Source organism: Gadus chalcogrammus, chromosome 18, assembly GCF_026213295.1.
Source record: "Gadus chalcogrammus isolate NIFS_2021 chromosome 18, NIFS_Gcha_1.0, whole genome shotgun sequence".
Taxonomy (NCBI): domain Eukaryota; kingdom Metazoa; phylum Chordata; class Actinopteri; order Gadiformes; family Gadidae; genus Gadus; species Gadus chalcogrammus.
The window spans coordinates 4,177,520-4,198,183 of record NC_079429.1 but is presented as its reverse complement, the minus strand read 5'-3'; the positions used below and the strand labels follow the sequence as shown (position 1 = coordinate 4,198,183).

The 20,664-nt window shown below is 48.3% G+C and overlaps 1 protein-coding gene across 3 annotated transcripts in view; it reads left to right on the top strand.

Moving 5' to 3' along the window:
* The window catches only part of LOC130371463 (ras-related protein Rab-26-like), a 42,052-nt gene extending 23,909 nt beyond the window's left edge, over nucleotides 1-18,143 (top strand). The window contains exons 3-6 of one of the 3 annotated variants that reach the window (XM_056577243.1): nucleotides 3,561-3,602; nucleotides 5,353-5,419; nucleotides 17,135-17,187; nucleotides 18,067-18,143. In XM_056577243.1, coding sequence (XP_056433218.1) covers nucleotides 3,561-3,602; nucleotides 5,353-5,419; nucleotides 17,135-17,187; nucleotides 18,067-18,126 — 222 coding nt within the window. In that variant the 3' untranslated portion in view covers nucleotides 18,127-18,143. Of the gene's footprint in view, nucleotides 1-3,560; nucleotides 3,603-5,352; nucleotides 5,420-11,741; nucleotides 12,099-17,134; nucleotides 17,188-18,066 lie in introns of those variants that run through there. The other 2 variants (XM_056577246.1, XM_056577245.1) reach the window with 2 other exon arrangements.
* Nucleotides 18,144-20,664: the final 2,521 nt, after the last annotated feature.

Genomic DNA, 20,664 nt, shown 5'->3' with positions numbered 1-20,664 from the left:
ACCATGCAAGGCGACCACCACCTCATCAGGAGCACTTAGGGTTAGTTGTCTTGCTCAGGGATTCCTCGACACTTAGCTAGGAGGAGCCGGGGATCGAACCAGCAACCTTTCAGCTACAGGTCAACCCGCTCAACCTCCTGAACCACCATGGCCACTTTCATCCAACGAGACTCACTGGGATTATGTATTTACTCTATATGAGCAGATGGGGCTAAATAATCTTGCTCAAGGGCACCTGTAGCGATACTGCAGAGTTTGTGGTTCCATCCAAACCAGTACCATTCAATTAGGATTCAAACCTCCAAACCACAAGACCAGTACACTGAATCCCAGCGACGCAGACATCCGCAGGCTTTCAGACGGTTGAATGTATCCCTGGGTACTGAATACAGCTGGGAGTATTCCCGGCCATGCTGCAGTGTATTTCTGGGTGAATGCACTAATGTCCGCGGGGTAGATGGCTGCCGATGAGATTCAGCCGAGTCCAATGTGTTCGCTGGGAGGACCAGAAACATCCCAGCGTGCAATATGGATGGAATGCATCAGGAATAAGGTAGGGCTTATTATGGAAATGAAATGAGCCACCTCAGTTCTGAGGGGTTCATAAAGACCAGGATCTGTGTGAGTGAGCGTGTGTGTGGGATTGTGTGTGGGATTGTGTGTGTGTGTGTGTGTGTGTGTGTGTGTGTGTGTGTGTGTGTGTGTGTGTGTGTGTGTGTGTGTGTGTGTGTGTGTGTGTGTGTGTGTGTGTGTGTGTGTGTGTGTGTGTGTGTGTGTGCATGCCGTTGTACCTGTGTGCAGTTGTGCGTGCGGCCGTGTGTGTGGCCGTGGGCGCACGCGACTGACGGCTGGAGAGGGTATTAGAGAGTTTACGGTTGTGTTGTGTGCATGAGAAGCTGACACGCACGTAAGCTCACACCAATATGGGAATGTATTTACTTATTTGTATGCTGTTGAAACCACTGCCTTCGCCTCCGACTGCTACATTTCCCCTACCTGGTATCCAGCGTTGACTCATTTTCCATCTTGAAAATACTTATTTTCCATCTTTTCTCTCTGCACACCAGAACGCCTTACCACCCCGTCGCTCTCAGAGGTCCTACTGACGTCCATTTGTTCTGATCTCTGACCTGGCAAACGGAACGAGGTCGTTCACTGCGCTGCGTCTGTGAGGCTGCCAACAGAACACCCTTGAAGAAGATGCACTTTTCATCCACCACTGACGAAGCAATCATAACGTCAATCAAAGTATCACTGCTGAACACACAACCTTCTACCTACTGGCCACCAGCCCAGCCACACAAACGGCATTAAGACCAACTTTTCTTTGATCAGTCGACCGAGTTCAACACTGGAATCTGTTAAGAAACAGCCAGTGCCATGCTTCTTATCACGGTCGGTCTTGTGTCATCCTGAAAGCTTTGATGGGATTTCTGTTCCCACAGAGCGTCTCAAGGAGACAAACTAGTACCTGTTCTTTATCTTTGATGTCTTTCTTCAAACGTTTTTTTTATCCAGGGAGGTAATTTGTTTCTGCTCAGTGGCTTTTCCCCTCATGACCTCTGACCTAGCATTGACCTTTGCCCTGTGGAGAGAGACAACTCTCAGCCCAAGATAACCTTCGACCCGTGCTTTACCCCATATCTTAATTGGTGCTGTTCCCTGATACATTTACATTATATTTAGTCATTCGGCAGACCTCATCTATATATCTGTAATGCTAGTGGGGTCAAGGTCAGAGCTCATATTAATGTATTTATGACCGTTTGAGTTCTGGTCGCTCTCGCCTGTCTCTCGGCCTGTCTCTCTCTTGCTCTCTCTCTCTCTTTTTCTTTGTCTCTCTCTCTCTGTCTCTCTCTCCCTCTTTTTCTGTCCCATTTTATCTCTCTGTCTCTCTCTGTCTCTGTCTCTGTCTCTGTCTCTGTCTTTGTCTCTGTCTCTGGCTCTGCCTCTCTCTCTGTATCTCCCTCTGTCTCTTTCTCTGAACTCTGTGTCTCTGTCTCGGATTAAAGATCCTATGGTTTTACTGGCATGGAAAAGAAATGTAAATTGCCACAGCAAAAAAGATACAATAAGATACAACTCTGTCCCTCCTCCTCCTTGAGGAGAAGGCTCGGGTCTCTCCTTCTCCCTCTCTCTTTATGAGGATGAGTCTTTGAGGAGAAGGTCTCTCCTTCTCCCTCTCTCTCTTTATGAGCAGGAGTCCTTGAGGAGGAGGTCTCTCCTTCTCCCTCTCTCTTTATGAGCAGGAGTCTTTGGGGAGGAGGTCCCTCCTTCTCCCTCTCTCTCTTTATGAGCAGGAGTCTTTGGGGAGGATGTCTCTCCTTCTCCCTCTCTCTTTATGAGCAGGAGTCTTTGGGGAGGAGGTCTCTCCTTCTCCCTCTCTCTCTTTATGAGCAGGAGTTTTTGGGGAGGATGTCTCTCCTTCTCCCTCTCTCTTTATGAGCAGGAGTCTTTGGGGAGGAGGTCCAGGTCAGGAGCCTGCATCTTCTCCTCCTAATCTCTCCAGTCGTCGACTCCGCCATCTGGCTCCCAATGCAAAGTTAATGGAAAACCACACCTAGCAATTCTGTGTGTGTGTGTGTGTGTGTGTGTGTGTGTGTGCGTGTGCGTGTGTGTAGTTAGGTGACGCAACTCTCAACTCCACTTTGAAATTATAACTGAATGTGTGTGTGTCTTTACGTGTGTTTACGTGCGTGTGTCCTAGTGTGTGTGTTCACCACTCGGGTGTATATTGTATGGTGTGTTTCTGCGCGTGTGTCCTAGTGGGTGTGTTTACCACTAGGTCGTGTATTGTATGTTGTGTCGACGACATCGTCCTCAGCGTATGAGACTCAAAACTCAACCCTCTGTGCTGAGACTCAAAGGCAGAACCCGCTGCATCTCTTTATTTGTTATTATGTAAGAATACAATAGAATAGAACAGAAAAAGCTCACGTACCGCATAGAAACGCAGTGTAGGATAGTTCAAGAGCGGGAATGTGAGAAACAGTCAAGTGTCTTATCTCACAGAGCAGCCAAAGTATGAGCATTTAAGTACTTCTGAGGGTGGAGATGTATTTATAAATGACTAACAAGAGGCGACGGTGTTTCAGAGCGTTTAGCGTTCAGTCGGTTTATAGAGGCACAGGGTCAGGTGTCGCGGTTTCCCGCATAACATTTGTTCGTTAAGGTGGTGAGGTCTGCCGTCAGACCGGGGAGGGGGGGGGGGGGATACAAATATCTGAAAATAAATAAGTGCTAAACACAACGAATTTGTGCAATTGTGACTTTTAAAATATTCTAATCTAAAGAATTTTCTAAATGATTAAAAGAAAAAACTGTTGATCTTTTTTTGTGTTCATTTAGTCAATACTTTAGTTTTGTTTTGAACTTTGAAAAAATCGTATCTTTTTTTATTTTTGGACATGGTAGCTAAAGTGGCAGGCGTGTGTTGTTCAGGCTTCCGCCTAAGCTGTAAAGTGCTTTGGGAAACCCTGGATGTTTTCCTTTGCGTATACTCCTCCTCTTCCGTGTTGACCTCGGTTGTGACCTCTTGTTTTTCTTTTCTGTTTTTCTAGAATAAAGTCCTGAATATCGACACGATCAAAGTCAAGCTCCAGGTAAGAACATCAGCATCTCATCCTTTTTGTAACATCAATAACTGTATAACATAGGGCTGCATACAATAAGACTATAAGTGCCAGGACGCACAACATACAATAAGTGCGTACATGGGGTCGAGGGAGGATCATTGCTCGTCAGACGAGCTGGAATGTAACGAGCCCCTCCTGATTAATATCCATCAGTCAATTAGCCCAGCGCTGCTCGGACCGGCTAGGGCCCTGTAGGAAATCATAGCGCCCTCCCCACAAGGTTAGAGAGAGAGAGAGAGAGAGAGAGAGAGGGAGAGGGAGAGGGGGAGAGAGAGGGAGAGGGGGAGAGAGAGAGAGAGTGGGAGAGAGAGAGAGAGAGAGAGAGAGAGAGAGAGAGAGAGAGAGAGAGAGAGAGAGAGAGAGAGAGAGAGAGAGAGAGAGAGAGAGAGAGAGAGAGAGAGAGAGAGAGAGAGAGAGGTGTGAATCTCTATCCTTCTCATCATGCCTTTCTCCTTTGATGTTAACGCTGCTCTCTCTATCCCTATCCTTCTCACACACAAGCACGTGCACACGCAGACACGTACGCACTCGCTGGGTTATCTCCCTTTCCCAGGCAGGAAGGCCTCCTCCCTCCATGGTGTCTCGACGCAGCCCACTCCGTCAACATCTTTTGTTGTTCCCTCTTATTGTTTCACGATGAATGCTCCTCTAATGCACCCGTGGGTGTTTGTGACATGCCTTGACAAAAGTGATTATTCCTCTCTCTCTTTCCATTCCTCTCTCTCTCTGCACAGCATTTATCTCTTCGGTCTCTGTGTGATACTATCTGGTCCATTCTCTTATTTGATTTCTGTTCTGCTCAAATGGTTTTAATAATATTGTTAGCGAAGGAAGATAATAAATCCTCTCTCGCTCTCTCTCCTGCTCGCTCTTGCTTGCTCTATCTCTCTTGCTCTGTCGCTCTCTCTCTCTCTCTCTCTCTCTCTCTCTCTCTCTCTCTCTCTCTCTCTCTCTCTCTCTCTCTCTCTCTCTCTCTCTCTCTCTCTCTCTCTCTCTCTCTCTCTTTCTGAGATTGTCAGTGTTGTAAAGAGAATGTAAATCCCGATCTTGCGCTCTCCGGTGACCGGGTGGCAGGCGCTGATGGACTGTGCTGGTCCAGACCAGTACTGGTGATAGGCTGTCCCCAGGCCCCCCCACACCCCCCCCAAATGTGTGTTCACACAGGGGGTGCAGTCGGCCTGATAGTTGCTCACGGCCCAGAATGCATTTCAACTGAGGAGAAAAGTTGTAGAAATAAACCCTGAAATTAACGTTTGTTTTGAGTCATTCTCACTCTAACAAACTCACAAAGTTCATCTGCTTTGTCTTATGATGTTTAAATGATAACCCTTTACAATATGGGAACATTAATCAACCTTAAACAGAAGTAAGCATGTACTAACTGTTAATTAACTGTTAGTTCATGCTTACTTCTGAATTAACTTAAGTTCATTTAGTTATGGACCGAATGGTCCATAATTTACTAATGGTGTTCATGTTGACTAAGCTATTAATGTTCCCACCAGCCACAACCCTAACCCCTATGCTAAGGCTATATTGTTGTCTAATTAACGTACCCTAATTGGAAAAGTGTTACCAATTCTACCCTGTGGCAAATTATTTAAATCCTGTAACCAAACACATTTCTCTGTGTCTACAGTTTGTAAAGTCTTTCCATTCAGGCCAGGTGACGCTGATGATGATGATGATGATGATGATGATGATCTCTTCTGCTCAGATTTGGGACACAGCTGGACAGGAGCGATTCCGCAGCGTCACACACGCTTACTACCGCGACGCCCACGGTAAGAGGCCTGTGTGTGTGTGTGTCTGTGTGTGTTTCTTAGTGTGTGTGTATGTGTGTGTGTGTGACTCACAAGTGAGCATTCTGTCACTCGGGTTGGCCTGAGGCAAACTGCTATCACCAGTCAGCATTGGGGCCGCACCAGATATATTAACACACACACACACACACACACACACACACACACACACACACACACACACACACACACACACACACACACACACACACACACACACACACACACGCCCCCCTCCTGGTGGCAGTCATATCAGCTGCGTAGTCCAATCTCACCTTAATGGCAGCCTGCATTTTTCAACTGCCAGTGGGCCACTGGGCTGGCTTTCATTTGTTTTATGTAATGTCTTTCTGGGCCTGTGTGTGTTCTGGGCCTGTGTGTGTGTATATGTGTGTGCGTGGGTTTGTGTGCGAGTGTGTTTGTTAGTTATTATTTTTTACTGTGTGTGTGTGTGTGTGCATAACTGTTGTGTTCTCGTCGCTCATGCTCTCTACTGAGCCCCCTGTGTAGCAAGGCTGATGGGAGCTGGTCTAAACTCAAACACGGTGACAGCATGTGAGACGTACTCCGGCCATAGCCTCACCTTTTAAACGACCGTCCGTGGCTAAACGAAAGTGAAAGTAAACCCATGACCTGGTCTCTGCTTCAGCCTCAGTCCTTCTGCAGAACAGACGGCCCTGCTGCTGCTGTGGCTGAGGGTTGAACGCTGCCCATCTTGGAAAATAGGGAAGAGCTTAGCTCCGCTAAAGAGCACAGTCCAGTGATTCAAACGCAGCCGTACACAGAGTAAAGCGCTGAGAGACATTTCTCACGCTGTCTGTCTCTGGTGCATTAAGTACATCTTCTCTCCAGTGCCTTTTAATAAACACATCTTAGCAGACGCGTTTAAATGGAAGGGAGGGCAGGATCATGGGGGGGTCAGGGTGTTTGCTGGTTCTGGATTACAACCACAGCCTTACCTGTGTGTGTGTGTGTGTGTGTGTGTGTGTGTGTGTGTGTGTGTGTGTGTGTGTGTGTGTGTGTGTGTGTGTGTGTGTGTGTGTGTGTGTGTGTGTGTGTGTGTGTGAGCTTGTGCGTGCTCGTTTGTGTGTTCAGTTGCGTCCATGTAAATGTCTGTGTGCGGGTGTGTCTGTGTAAATCTCTGGTGTGTGTGTGTGTGCGCGTACCTGTCAGTGCCCTAATCAGTCCGTAACACCCATCCTCCTCCCCCCACCCCCCCACCCCCTTCGTTAACAAGCCTCCCCCCCTCCGCCCGGGATCCACCCCCTCGACCGCGGGAGGCTTTTAAATAAAGCTTGGTCAAACTGACAGGCAGCCGGGGGGGGGGGAAGCACACACTCACACACTTCCTGTCCTGTCCCGGGCGCCATCCTTCACCGGGGGAGCTGCTGCGGCCTGTCAGCGCGTCTCCACCGCCACGCCGGCCCGTTGTTGTCCGTTGAGTTATGGATCGCGCTCAGAGCAGGATGTCAGACCGGAGGAGACGATCACGGTGCTGCGGAGCGGTACTGCGCAGGAGGAGAACGGAGGCCTTCGGGACGTGTTCAGCTGACACTGAACTCTTATTAGGAGGCTCTTCTGTTGAAGAGGAGAAGTGAGTCCTGTTTGGTGGTTGTCGGACGTGTTCAGCTGACACTGAACTCTTATTCTGAGGTGATCTCTGCTGCTGCATGAGTTACCCTCTCATTATTTTGGACAAGACTATGAAAGAATCGACCTAATGTTCAAATGTCGGACAAATTTTGCTGGGAGATTCCCGTAAAGGGGTACGTCGTTCTGACGTGGGGCGCTCATAACACGGGGCGGGCGAACCGATCACAAGACTCGGCTGGGGAGGTATTTGAACCCGCAACACGATATCTTTGCGTATGCTTTCATGGTGATCCGATAGCATTATCAGTACAGCTTCTTTTGTCGGGAGAAAAGCCGATTTTTTTAAGAGTGGGCGAAACTGGACGGATCCAGAATAAGCGAGCCTCCCCCGCCTCGCTTCATGGCGGCTGACCCCCCCCCCTAGGGTCTCATTCCCCAGCCTGATGGACCGTCCCCTGGCCCGTCTGTCACGGCCTTGCTGTGACATTTGTGACAAGGCGCAGGCGGAAATGTTCCAGAACGCAGCCTCGTGTGAATAGAGGTAATCGCTGGTGGCGCCCAAAAGGTTGTCCCGGCAATTTACCGGGGAAGGTTGTGTGAAAGGAGTCTGACACACTTTGGACAAAAGTGCTAAATGGTTAAATACCTGGGAGCCCACAGAGGTATTGAAAGTATTGAAAGCCTTGAACTCACGTCATTTAAAGGCATTGCAAAGTTTTGATCCTTCTCTGTGGATGTTTCTCCATGACATTGGCTGATCCTGAGTCAGTCTGCTCCCTGTGGATGCTTCATCATAATGTGAGCTGATCCTGGGTCAGTCTGTTCCCTGGGCAGCCCGTCCCTGTGATGTTTCACAGTAACATTAGCTGATGTTGTTTATATTTTATTAGGCACGTTTCCCATAAATGTTTATAACGCAGTTCCATGTGGAGGACTTTAATTTACCTACACCCATTGGGCCTGGGAAATCTGTATTAAATTGAGTTCTAAGTGGCATTAAAAAGTCTTACATGGACCTGGTTGGAAACTGAGATTGTGTAAATAGGTGAATAGCCAATAGAAGTGTTGTAAGATGCATCCACTGGTAAACACAGATCCAATCATCATCTTCATACCCTTTACAGCTGGATGTGGGTGTGTTTAGACTGAATGGAAGAAGAATGAGTGTACATGGGTGATGCTTCTGGTACTGATCTGATGGACGATGGAGGGAGGGCTCACTGGCACAGGGGCAATTTAATCGAATGCGTAGAGTTTGATTGACTCATTTGTCTTAATCTTCTCTCTCCCTGTAGTAATTACAGTGAAAGATGCGTCTTCAGGGTGACATCTCTGCGCCTCTGTGTTCAGCAGGAGACTCATTTTACCTCCATCTGGTGATTACGCTACTCGTAGGAGAACAGGACGTTATATTACCTGACACGAGGGAGCTAGTTTGTGTTTTGAGGTCGGTGTGGTCTGTGGGAGACACTGGTGGCCCACCAACGGAAGGCCTCTGTATGGTCCTCTGACCCACTGTCATCCAATCACAGTGGACACTTCAAGAGGGGGGGGGGGGGAGATAGCAGACAGGGGGAAAGTTGAAGGAATAAATCTAATTAAAGCAGAAGAAAGAACAAGAAAAATAACTTCCCAGCTAAAGTCCGGGCCAAGGCTGCATGACTTAAAGACGGGAGCGAGAAGAGAAAGAAATCCTTTCAGCTTTTCTGCAAAAAAAAGACACAGGGCCTAAGAGCGCACGGCGGGATTACAAAGTAAGAGCACGGTTAGGATTCGTGGGCTTTCATGCAGAGCGAGGGGTGCACTTTACAGCCCAATAGGCCTTCGACTCCTTGTGATTACAGGAGTCTCATGAGCTCAGAGTGTAAGTCAAGAATTCATCATCGGACCCTTCAATGAAAAGGGATTAAAAAAAACAGAATGGAAAATGCTGTATGCAAGCCCTTTGAGTATCCATACCTTTCGGAGTCTTGAACCGGGTGTGTGTAACGGCTTTAGTCAAACCAAGCACTGAGCTCTGATCTCTCGGGTTCTGGGGAGAAAAAGTATGACTGAGAATGATTGTTAAAGGCTTCAGTGATTCATTGTTTCTATCCATAGGAAAACCCCAAAGTGTGTTTCCTTTGATAATCGTGTCTGTCAGATCCCCCTGGAGGAGGTTCTAGTAGCTGTAGCAGTTTTTCTACGTTCAGCGATGTTTCTATTCTGAAATGTGTTGTGACTAATGTCTGCTGACCAAAGCGTAATGTGTGTGTTTGGTGAACATCGTAATGTGTGTGTTTGGTGAACATGCTCACTATTTTGATGTGGGCTTGAATAGTGGTGATGTGATCGTGCACAGTGTTGATGGTTGGCGGGCATGGTGTTTGATGTGCTCTATGTAGGCGTGCAGAGTGTTGACGTCGTGGGCGTGCACAGTGTTGATGTGCGCGTGCACAGTGTTGATGTGAGCGTGCACGGTGCTGATGCACTAGTGCGCGGTGCCGATGTGAGCGTGCACGGTGGTGATTTGAGCGTGCACGGTGGTGATGTGACTGTGCACGTTGGAGCTGGGGCACTGCGTCTGATCAACAAGCACCCGTTTCCCTAATGTTTGTCTGTGTGAATCTCCGTTGTATGTGTGTGCTCACTTGCGTGCGTGTCTTTGCCCTAATCAGTCTGTATCCGGTCTTCCTATAACCAGACAGCGTAACCCCCCCCACACCCCTGACCCCCTTCCTTAACAAGCATCCCGTCCCACCGCCCAGCATCCAACACTCGCACAACGTCTTTCATCTGCTATTCCTTCTATGTCTTTTTCGCCCTTCCTGATTGTAACTTCTCCTGGGATTTCATGCTACCGTAGCTAATATCATATTTTTCTATCCTTGTTCTCTTACAGACTTTTCTCTGTCTCTCTGTCTCTTTGTCTCTGGCTGTATGTCTGGCTCTCTATCTCTGTCTCTGTCTATCTGTATGTCTGTCTCCCTTCCCTCTGTCTCTCTCTCTCTCTCTTTCTCTCTCTATCTCTCTCAGTCACTGAATTTCTGTTCCCTGAGTCGGAGTCGGGGGTATTCTGATAGGGACGGGGACACGCGAAGGGGGAGAGAGGGGGAGAGAGAGAAGTAGGGCGGGAGGGATGGGGGAAAGAGACCCACAAGGAGATTTAGACAGGGTGGGAGAGATTGAGGGAGGGAGAGAATTAAATTGTTGTTTGAAGTATGAATGCAGGTGTGGAGAAGAGGCACTGAGAGACGGACAGACAGGGAGCAGTCTTGTGTAACAGAAGAACGATAGAGGAACGAGATGAGGAGGTACGTTGCAGAGAGTCGACTAGAAGGAGTAATGTAAAAAGAGGGCTTGAAGGGGAGGGAGTGCGAGGTTCTGACGGGAGGTAAGGATGGACGAGGAGGAAAATGACAGTGGGAGAGAAGTAATGAGGACAATGTGTTAGTGTTAACACAGCCTTGAGCGGTGCGATCCATCACCCACCTATCTGGAGCTCACACACAAACACAGAGAAACAAACCGTGCACACACACACAAAACCGTTCACACACACATTTGCCTCTTGCATACAAACACTTGGCGAGGAGGAACTCAAAGATGCTCTGGGGGTTTCTAAATATTCTACCACGGATCTACGGTTCATGAAATGAACAGCATATGTAATGACGTTCATGAGCAGCAGGACTAAACCCACCCTCCCCACTGAGGCCCTACTGGGTCAGGGCCTGGTTGGTTTGAGCCAGGGCTGAGTCAGGAAGCACCAGGTGGTCTCGGCGAGGAGACGAGGCCGTGACGAGCCCTCTCACCGCTGGGCTCTGATGATGAAGTGGGAGGAGAGGCCTCTGCAGGAACCACACCTTCTCATGGCCTCCATCTTCACAGGGGACACACACACGCACGCCCGCATGCACGCACACACATACAAATACACATACAGGGACACACACACACACACACACACACACATACAGGGACACACACACAGATGTCAATCGCGCTTTGTCCCTGGCAGGCTTTTGTGGCATTTTTGAAAAGTGACACTAATTGAAGATGTGTGTGTGTTTGTCTGATGGTGTGTTTGTGTGATGATGTGTGTGTGTTTTTGTGTGTTTCTGTAACAACATTAATGAGCTATTCAAATGACTCAGGTCTGAGCTGTCGCTCAGTAATTGGTTTAAGGAATATGGCACCTTTAAGCTTGTGTGTGTGTGTGTGTGTGTGTGTGTGTGTGTGTGTGTGTGTGTGTGTGTGTGTGTGTGTGTGTGTGTGTGTGTGTGTGTGTGTGTGTGTGTGTGTGTGTGTGTGTGTGCAGGGTAGACATTTATTGACACAAATAATCGTCTGAAAGATGATAGATGCTGACGTTCTACATCGATTCCCCAAACCCCCTTCACTCCCCTTGCCATGCTCTCTCTCTCTCTCTCTCTCTCTCTCTCTGTCTCTGTCTCTGTCTCTGTCTCTGTCTCTGTCTCTGTCTCTCTCTCTCTGTCTCTGTCTCTGTCTCTGTCTCTGTCTCTGTCTCTGTCTCTCTCTCTCCTCTCTCTCTGTTCTCTTCTCTCTTCATCGCTCTTCTCTCTATTTCTCTCTTGGTCCTGCTGTCTATCTCTCCCCCACCCTCTCTCCCTCTCTTGCCCTCTCTCCTTCGCCCTTTCTCTTTCCCTCTTTCTTATTCTCTCCCCTTCTCCCTCCCTTGGCAACACCCGCGGGCTGTCATGTGCAACAGAAAGCAAGACTTTCTTCTATGGAAGTTGAGTAATGAGAAAGAAGGCAGACCTTCAAGGCCAGAGATGGGATCTGTCTGCATGCATTTCTGTGAGTTGGATCATGTTGATGCCTTCACTTCATTTATTTGAATATATTACTCTTTAGAATTCTTTCCTTTGACTATTTATTTTGTACTCTTGGGGTACTTGTGGGTTTTCCGACCTCCTTGATCAAATTGTTTAAAGTACTTTTTCCACTTGTTTTCAATTCACTGTCATGTGTTTGGTTCAAAACTTGTCCTCGACTCACGTGGCGTTCATTTTGAAACCTCTCTCTACCATTCACCTAAATAGCATTTGATGAGCATCATGATGTGACAGTGATCTGTTTTTCTCCTTGCAGTTGTGCAATAAAGGGATTTTAAAAACCAAAACCTAAATAGCATTTGTCTTACTCTATCTCGTGCGCTCTCTAGTCTTCTTTGCTCTTCATCTCATCTCATATCATTGTTTGACCGACATCAAGACCTGAATGCAAAACAGCTTTCTCAAACTCAACTCCAACAAATCCGAAATCCTCATCATTGGTCCTGACACCCTCACTCACTCCACTCTGAACTTCACCCTTAACATTGACGGCTCCACCATCACCCCCTCCACCAAAATCCGTAACCTTGGAGTTATCCTGGACCCCACTCTCTCCTTCCTCCCCCATGTTAACCCTATTACCAAAACTGCCTTTTTCCACCTCCGAAACATCGCCCGCCCCCGCCCAAACCTGTCAACTACCGCTGCTGAGACACTCATCCATGCTTTCATTTCATCCAGGCTCGACTACTGCGATGGTCTTCTCTACGGCACCACCCCCAAAGTCCTCAATAAACTTCAATATGTCCAGAACTCAGCTGCACGCCTCCTCACTGGTACCCGCTCCAGAGAACACATCACACCTGTCCTCCGTGAACTCCATTGGCTTCCAATTAAACACTGAATCAACTTCAAAATCTTACTCATCACCTACAAGGCCCTTAACAGCCTACCCCCCCCCCCCCCCCCTACCTTGCTGACCTCCTCCATCACCACGCCCCCTCCCGATTCCTCAGGTCCATCTCTGCCAACCTGCTACAAGTCCCCCGGACTAAGCGCCAGACTTGGGGTGATCGGGCCTTCTCAGTTGCTGCCCCCACCCTTTTGGAATTCACTCCCCTCCCACATCAAAGTCTCTCCAACCCTCTCTTCTTTCAAATCTGCACTCAAAACATACCTTTTTAGACAAGCCTTCCCCACCTAACTCCCACCTTATTCTTCATGTTTAACCTCTGTTTTTCTTTTAATCCTAGTCTGTCTTAATATATGTCTGTTACATAGTTTAGATAGGGCAATATGTAAAGCGTCTTAGAGTACCATATTAAGCGCGATATAAATTTCATTTATCATTATTATTATTATTATCTCTCCAACCTTAATCAGGGACACCACGTGGCTCAGGAGGTAGAGTAGGTTGGCTGGCAACCGGATCATTGCTAGTTAGATTCCCGGCTCCTCCTAGCTGAGCGTCGAGGTGTCCCAGAGCAAGACGCCTCAACCTCACTGCTCCCAACGAGCCGGCTCTCGCCTTGCCTGGCACTGCCGTCGGCGTGTGAATGTGTGCATGAATGGGTGAATGTTAGGCAATATTGTAAAGCGCTTTGAGCGGCCACTGGTTAGAAAAGCGCGGTATAAATGCAGTCCATTTATCTTGGAGGAGGCTGGAGGTGTTTCCTCCTATCGGCAGGCCTTTCACACATGCAGTCTTTCCCTGCAACGTTCCACAACATTGACTGCATAGGGTAATGTGTGAATCGGAACAGGGATCGATATTCCGGGAAATGGCTCCAGACCTCGTAACATTCCCGAGTCGTGAGAGCAGAACCGTTGCCGGGGAGACGGTGACGACCGTCTGCCGTCATACGCTTCCCCTCCGAGCGAGAGAACAGCGTCGTCGCTGATGGCGAATTCAGACACACGTCAACACTGTGCACACCAATGATTTCTGGGTGTTACCGTTAGAATATCAATATCATATCAATACCCTGTCAGATCACCCAGGAGGAGGTCCTAGGAGATGAAGCTGTTTACTACGTTGAGTTATGTTTCAATTCTTCGGGTTAGATGGCCATTCAAATGGTAAATTCATGAAATTCGTGAAGGCTGTGACTTATGTCTATCTAGTGACTATACTAAACTATCAGCTATGTGTGAAAGAGACTTATCCTGAGTGGACTTATCACTCTCTCTCTATTTCATCTCTATCCATCTATGTCTCTCTCCCTGGTGGCAGCTGGTTTATGATTCTAGACACAAACTCTAACTCTACATATAACTTTGAACTCAAAGGTTGGGGGACATGATTTTTGCATCCTATTTATATCCTAATGATTATCCTTTAATCCATATCTTCGTCGCTTAATCCCTCTCTGGCTGTTGTTGTTTATTCTTCCTCCCTGAAGACCCTAGCTCTCTTTTTCTCTGCCCTTCTGTAACTTTCTCTCTCGGGATTTCACCCCACCGTAGCTAATGTTGTATCATTTGTCCTTCCTTGTTCCCTTACTGACTTTTCTCTCGCTCTCTCTCTCTGGCTCTGGCTCTCTGGCTCTGGCTCTCTCTCTTGCTCTCTCTCTTGCTCTCTCTCTGGCTCACTCTCGGCTCTCTGGATCTGACTCTCTCGCTCTCTCTCTCTGGCTCTGGCTCTCTCTCTTGCTCTCTCTCTTGCTCTCTCTCTGGCTCACTCTCGGCTCTCTGGATCTGACTCTCTCGCTCTCTCTTCCGCCTCCTTTTCTTGTTCTTCTTTCTCCATCACTCTCTTGCACTCTCTTTCTCTTGATACTTCCCCTCTCTCTACTCCGTCCTCTCTCTCCCCCCCTCTGTTCCCCCTTCCCCCCTCTCTCTTCCTCCCTCTTTCTCCCTCTCTTTCTCCCTCTCTCTTCCTCTCCTCCTCCCTCTCTCTTCCTCCCCCTCTCTTTCTCCCCCTCTCTTCCTCCCACTCTCTTCCTCTCTTCCTCCCTCTCTTCCTCCCTCTCTCTTCCTCTCTTCCTCCCACTCTCTTCCTCTCTTCCTCCCTCCCTCGCCCAGGCTCCATTCTATAGTCCCTGTTTGTTTGTCAGCCTGTTATCTCACAGAGTGATGCTGGCCACCACATGCTGATTACAACCAATCTCACGCCAGGAAGTATGGGCGGGTTTAGGAAGGGAGGAGACATGGGCGGGTTTAGGAAGGGAGGAGACATGGGCGGGTTTAGGAAGGGAGGAGACATGGGCGGGTTTAGGAAGGGAGGAGACATGGGCGGGTTTAGGAAGGGAGGAGGGATGGGCGGGTTTAGGAAGGGAGGAGACATGGGCGGGTTTAGGAAGGGAGGAGACATGGGCGGGTTTAGGAAGGGAGGAGGGATGGGCGGGTTTAGGAAGGGAGGAGGGATGGGCAGGTTTAGGAAGGGAGGAGGGATGGAACTTGATATTGACACATATGTCATATTATGATATAGACCCACTCTTCATACTGTGTGTCACAATAGTGTGTCATGATATATGGACCCATATGACATGATTTAGACTACAGCCACATTCTTTCGGCAGTCTTCTTTCTTCAGTAGGCTTGGTTTGAACGCTCCCACTCTGTTTGACGAGAGCACAGCTCACCTTAATAGACTGGGACCCGCCAGTCAGCTGAGGTTAAAGCGGTGAGTTGGCTGGGTTCTTATCTCTGGACTTAATCATCGACGAAGCCAATGACCTTTATGTTGAACTTTATTATAGATCAGCAGAGCGTCTCTGAGGTTTAGGTTGCTCGGCCGTGTGTGGTCTCAACTCAGTGGTCAACGTGGACAGGCGGTTCTTTTCCTTTCATGGAAATGTTTTGATATCGGGTCAAATTTATTTTCTAACCTTTTGTACGACTTCTGCTGACGAGGTCCGTCCTTAGTTTGGAGAAACCTCATTTTTATTATTTCATGATTCAGTTTCCTTCATTCGTTTCGTCTTTATTAAAAAAATAAAAACACGTATCATAAGCCACATCAAGACACATCAGACAAATACACATCTACACGTAACACGACACAACAATAATTATCATGTGTCGTAAACAATATTTTTAAAATAAATGTAGTGTTTATGTCAAGGAGTGGGAAGAAGCCGAAGTTTCTCTCTGATAAATCCATTGCAACTGCCTTGCTGGGAAACAAGAAATATGAGAGTGCTGCTAATGACAATATTATGCACCCATCATGGCGACATTAGGTATTATTCCCAGGAGGTTGGGGTAAATTGCTTTCTAATGGCATTCGTTGTAGCTGCTGGCCGTTCAATTTTACAGGGAGAAAATGGCGTCCAGACCGCTATTCAATTCGACTCCTGAGATTAGCTCTAAATACCCAATCACTGGAGCGAACAGGGTCGCTCTGCCTCCAACACGAGGCCGGCCTCATATCTGAGGTCACACTGCACAATGGCCCGACGGCTGCCAGACGCTGCGATGCGATTGGCTGTCCTCCTAGTATTGATTGTGTTGAGGAACAGGAAAGATACGCCAGCTTCTGGCCCTGGGATCAGGTGTTCCCTCCCAGGAGACATGAGGTGACCCCCACCTGTAGGTGGGGAGGGTCAGGAGGTGGTACGACCCACTGGCGTGGTCTGTAGTCCGGTTCAGGACGTGGTCTGTAGTCCGGTCCTGAGGTGGTCTGTAGTCCGGTCCTGAGGTGGTCTGTAGTCCGGTCCAGAGGTGGTCTGTAGTCCGGTTCAGGACGTGGTCTGTAGTCCGGTCCTGAGGTGGTCTGTAGTCCGGTCCTGAGGTGGTCTGTAGTCCGGTCCAGAGGTGGTCTGTAGTCCGGTCCAGAGGTCCAGAGGTGGTCTGTAGTCCGGTCTAGAGGTCCAGAGGTGGTCTGTAGTCCGGTCCAGGGGTCATGGACGTGGTCTGTAGTCCGGTCCTGAGGTGGTCTGTAGTCCGGTCCTGAGGTGGTCTGTAGTCCGGTCCAGAGGTCCAGAGGTGGTCTGTAGTCCGGTCCAGGACGTGGTCTGTAGTCCGGTCCTGAGGTGGTCTGTAGTCCGGTCCAGAGGTCCAGAGGTGGTCTGTAGTCCGGTCCAGAGGTCCAGAGGTGGTCTGTAGTTCCGTCCAGGGGTCATGGACGCGGTCTGTAGTTCGTCTGCAGCGTCAGCAGCTCAGCGATGGTTCGGATCTCAGCGTTCTGTTAGCACAACATTCCTCAGCCACTTACGTAACGAGACGTATTCGCTTAATTAATAACTGTCCAACACCTCGTATGGCAACGGTGTCTACAATTAAAATGAATTAATAGGGTGTTCCGGTGTGTTTGATTGGTTTTCTGTTTCATGCCAACGGTGCTTCTGTCTGATGTGTATATTTATCCCCGTCTCCGCAGCCCTCCTCCTCCTCTATGACGTCACCAACAAGGGCTCCTTTGACAACATCAGGGTAAGGAAATGATTACAGCTCTCGCTCTCTGTTCCTCCGTCTCATCCTCCCCGTCGCCCGATAGATGAAAATAAAGAGCGCCATTGAACTCAAATGAAGTTTGAACTGCTTCTGCAGTGGCTCCCCAACACGACCAAGAACCAGAGGTAGACTATATGTTTAGATGCACTGACTATATATTTAGAAGCAGTAAGTAACTATATGTTTAGAAGCATTGACTATGTTTAGATGCAGTGACTATGTATAGAAGCAGTGACTATATACTCAGAAGCAGTGACTATATGTTCAGAAGCAGAAATGTACTCATGCAGTGACTCACTGCCTTTAGATGCAGTGGGTATTAGATGCAGTGGCCTTTAGAGGCAGTGGCCTTTAGATGCAGTGTTTATGAGTTGCAGTGTTTATTAGATTCAGCGGTTATAAGATGCAGTGGGCATTAGATACATTAACAGGATAGCGTTAAGCTGTTTATTTAAGCTGCAGAGGTTGTGTTGTTGGCCAACTGGGTAACCACCTATCATCCAGTGAGTAGCCATGATGGAGCCAGAAGCCCCAGCAGAGGTAGACTAGGGCTGTGTTAGTCATCTCTCTAGATGCAGGTGGTTGAAACCTCATCTTAACTCTGCAGGTGAGCCATATTCTGCAAATACTTTATGCACTGTATGTGGGATGCATATTGGATTTTTTGGATGAATGCCGGATAAAATGAAGAATTATAAAACCTTTGTAGGTTCGATTATTTGACAGAGTTCTACGGTATGTCTGCTCCAGGGTCTCGCTCTCTCGCTCTCTCTCTCTTTATATCATATATTGTCTATATCCTTCTGTCTCTTTCCTTTCATCTCTCGTGCCTCCCTCTCTCGCCATCAAACACTAAAGTCGTCCCTTAAAGTATCAGAGGACTATCACAGAAACGGCTCTGAGAGTCTGATCACGTGATGGAAGACAAAGAGCACGAGGAGGAGGGAGAGGGAGACAATTAATGGTGGTGACAGCTGACGACCGGGAGCCGCTGTTAGAGGGCGTGTTGGTTTTACCTCCAAATGGATCCATCGCTCTGCCATCCCCCAGGGGGGCTGGGAACGCGCTCCCTGGGCCGCCACTGAACTCCATTCTGCCCATTTCTAACACTCCATGGACCATTATACGGGGCTGTGTGTGTGTGTGTGTGTGTGTGTGTGTGTGTGTGTGTGTGTGTGTGTGTGTGTGTGTGTGTGTGTGTGTGTGTGTGTGTGTGTGTGTGTGTGTGTGTGTGTGTGTGTGTGTGTGCGAGTGTGTAAATATTTGAGTGTGTTTGCATTCGGGCTTGTTTTGAGCGTGTGTGTGTGTGAGTGTATATATGTCTGTGTGTCCGTTTGCATGTGTGAGTGAATGTGTGTATATGTCTTTGCAGGCGCACGTGTGTGTGTGTGTGTGTGTGTGGTTGCGTGCATGTGTGCGTGCGTGTCCATGTAAGTCGGGCGCATTAGGGAGCCGTCTGCCGCCTGGCTGTCTTTCTTCAGGTGCACCTGGGGTGTGTGTGTGTGACGCAGCATGACTGGTGTCTGGCTGTCCCCGGCTGGCAGGCAGTGGGGGTTCTGGACAGGATGGGGTGGGGGGGGGGGAGCTGGTGGGGATGCCAGATTGGGTGTTTTCCATCGCTCCACGTGGCGTACAGGAGGACTCTGCTGGGGGGGGGATGCATGGAGAGTGGGCTCAGCCCCCACCGAGTGTGTGGTGGACGGAATGAAGACTCGAACACCATGCCAAAACAGATCCAGAACTTTTGGTAAATCCTTTGTTTTCAGTCTAGGGTAACCTTGGACAATTTGTTTGCTGTATTTTAAAATTAAAAGTAATAATTAATTTAGGATTTTTCAACACTAGTATTTGATGTGAACACATAATGCCATTCAATAAATGTTTAATGCCATTCAATAAATGTTTTGAATTGGACTGTGAATTGAATTCGTCCTGGAGAAGGCGAGCTGGAAAAAGAGAGATTTTAGAATAGCGTTGGTTACATCGTCTCTTGCCAGCCAAGGCTTCAGCAACGCTGGTGAGCGGCTGAAGGACTCTGGCTTCATAAAACACCTCCTCACACAAAGAACGCGTGAGTCACCCACAGAGGGGAACATGTCCCTGACCCTTGGTCGTTTGCAGAAATGCCTCAGAATGGAAAGTCTACAGATTGGCTCAAGCACATTAAGTAACCTCGGGTTATGTTAAGGGTACTATCTAAATGGTAAATGGACTGCATTTATATAGTGCATTACAATATTGCCCAAAAATCACCCATTCATCCACACATTCACGGCGGTGTCAGCCACGCACGGCGACGCCCAGCGCCTCGGGAGAAGTGAGGGTGAGGTGTCTCGCTCAGGGACACTACGACACTGTCTAGGAGCTAGGAGGAGCCGGGGATCGAACTAGCAACCTTGCGGTTACCAGCCAACCCGCTCTACCGCCTGAGCTACTGTGTTGTTATTTTCTCCTTTGTTAGTGTTTACTTGCCTTGTGCTTTTTCAGTTTCTCTCAGACCCCCCCAACACAAATATTACCCAGCCACAAAGGAAGGTGACAGAGGTGGGATGACAGCGTCTGCCTCTTGGTGCACAAACTGTGGTCTGTTGGAGCTCTGCTCAGAGGACGAAGCCCTCTGTTAACCCCTTCCTCTCTACCAGCCTATCCTAGATGTTGGTTAACCAGACCCTAACCCTTGTCTTAAACACGTGTTTAAGACAAGTCACTCACCAGCTTCCACAAAAGACTCAAGACTCACTGCTTTAAGGCCGATCCATACCTCTGGATCCGGACGAAATTCGTCCGTCGCCCCAAACGTTGCCTCCGGGACTACCCTTCATACCTCCGTCCGGTTTCAGCGTTGTTATGAATGTAACGCAAAAAATCCTCTAGAGGGCAGTGACTGTCGTTTCACAAATTAACGGCATCGACAATCGCAAACATGACATCTGTAGAGATGATTTTGCTTTGTGTCATCCGAAATCGGCAAAAAAATTGCAAAAAGTGTAGCCCTAGGCGGCGGTGGTATGTGACACCCCTCTCCAACCCGCAGATTATCTCCTCAAAATGTTATTAAATGACCAGTTACAACTCATTGCCAATGCAGGGGAACAATAAAATAAAAAGGTCAGGTATATAGTATAATATAAATATAAAACGTCAAATACAATATATTTATACATATCAGATATTATACTACTCTTTCTTCTATTTTCGCAAATGGTCTGACTTTTGACTCTATACTGCCGCCTCGATTTCCGGTCGTATTGCTTTGTTTCTCCCGGATCACTCTGGATTCGTAAGCTCAGAGGTGACGGACCCATTGACGGACGGAACACCTCCGGGACCAGACGAAACGGTCCGTATCCGTATTTACCGTAGGGTGTGAATGGGCCTTAACACCCCTTGCCCACTGCATTTGTCCGTCGACAGGTCTCATTGACTTTGCGTGGGGCGAACCCGAAATGCATTGTG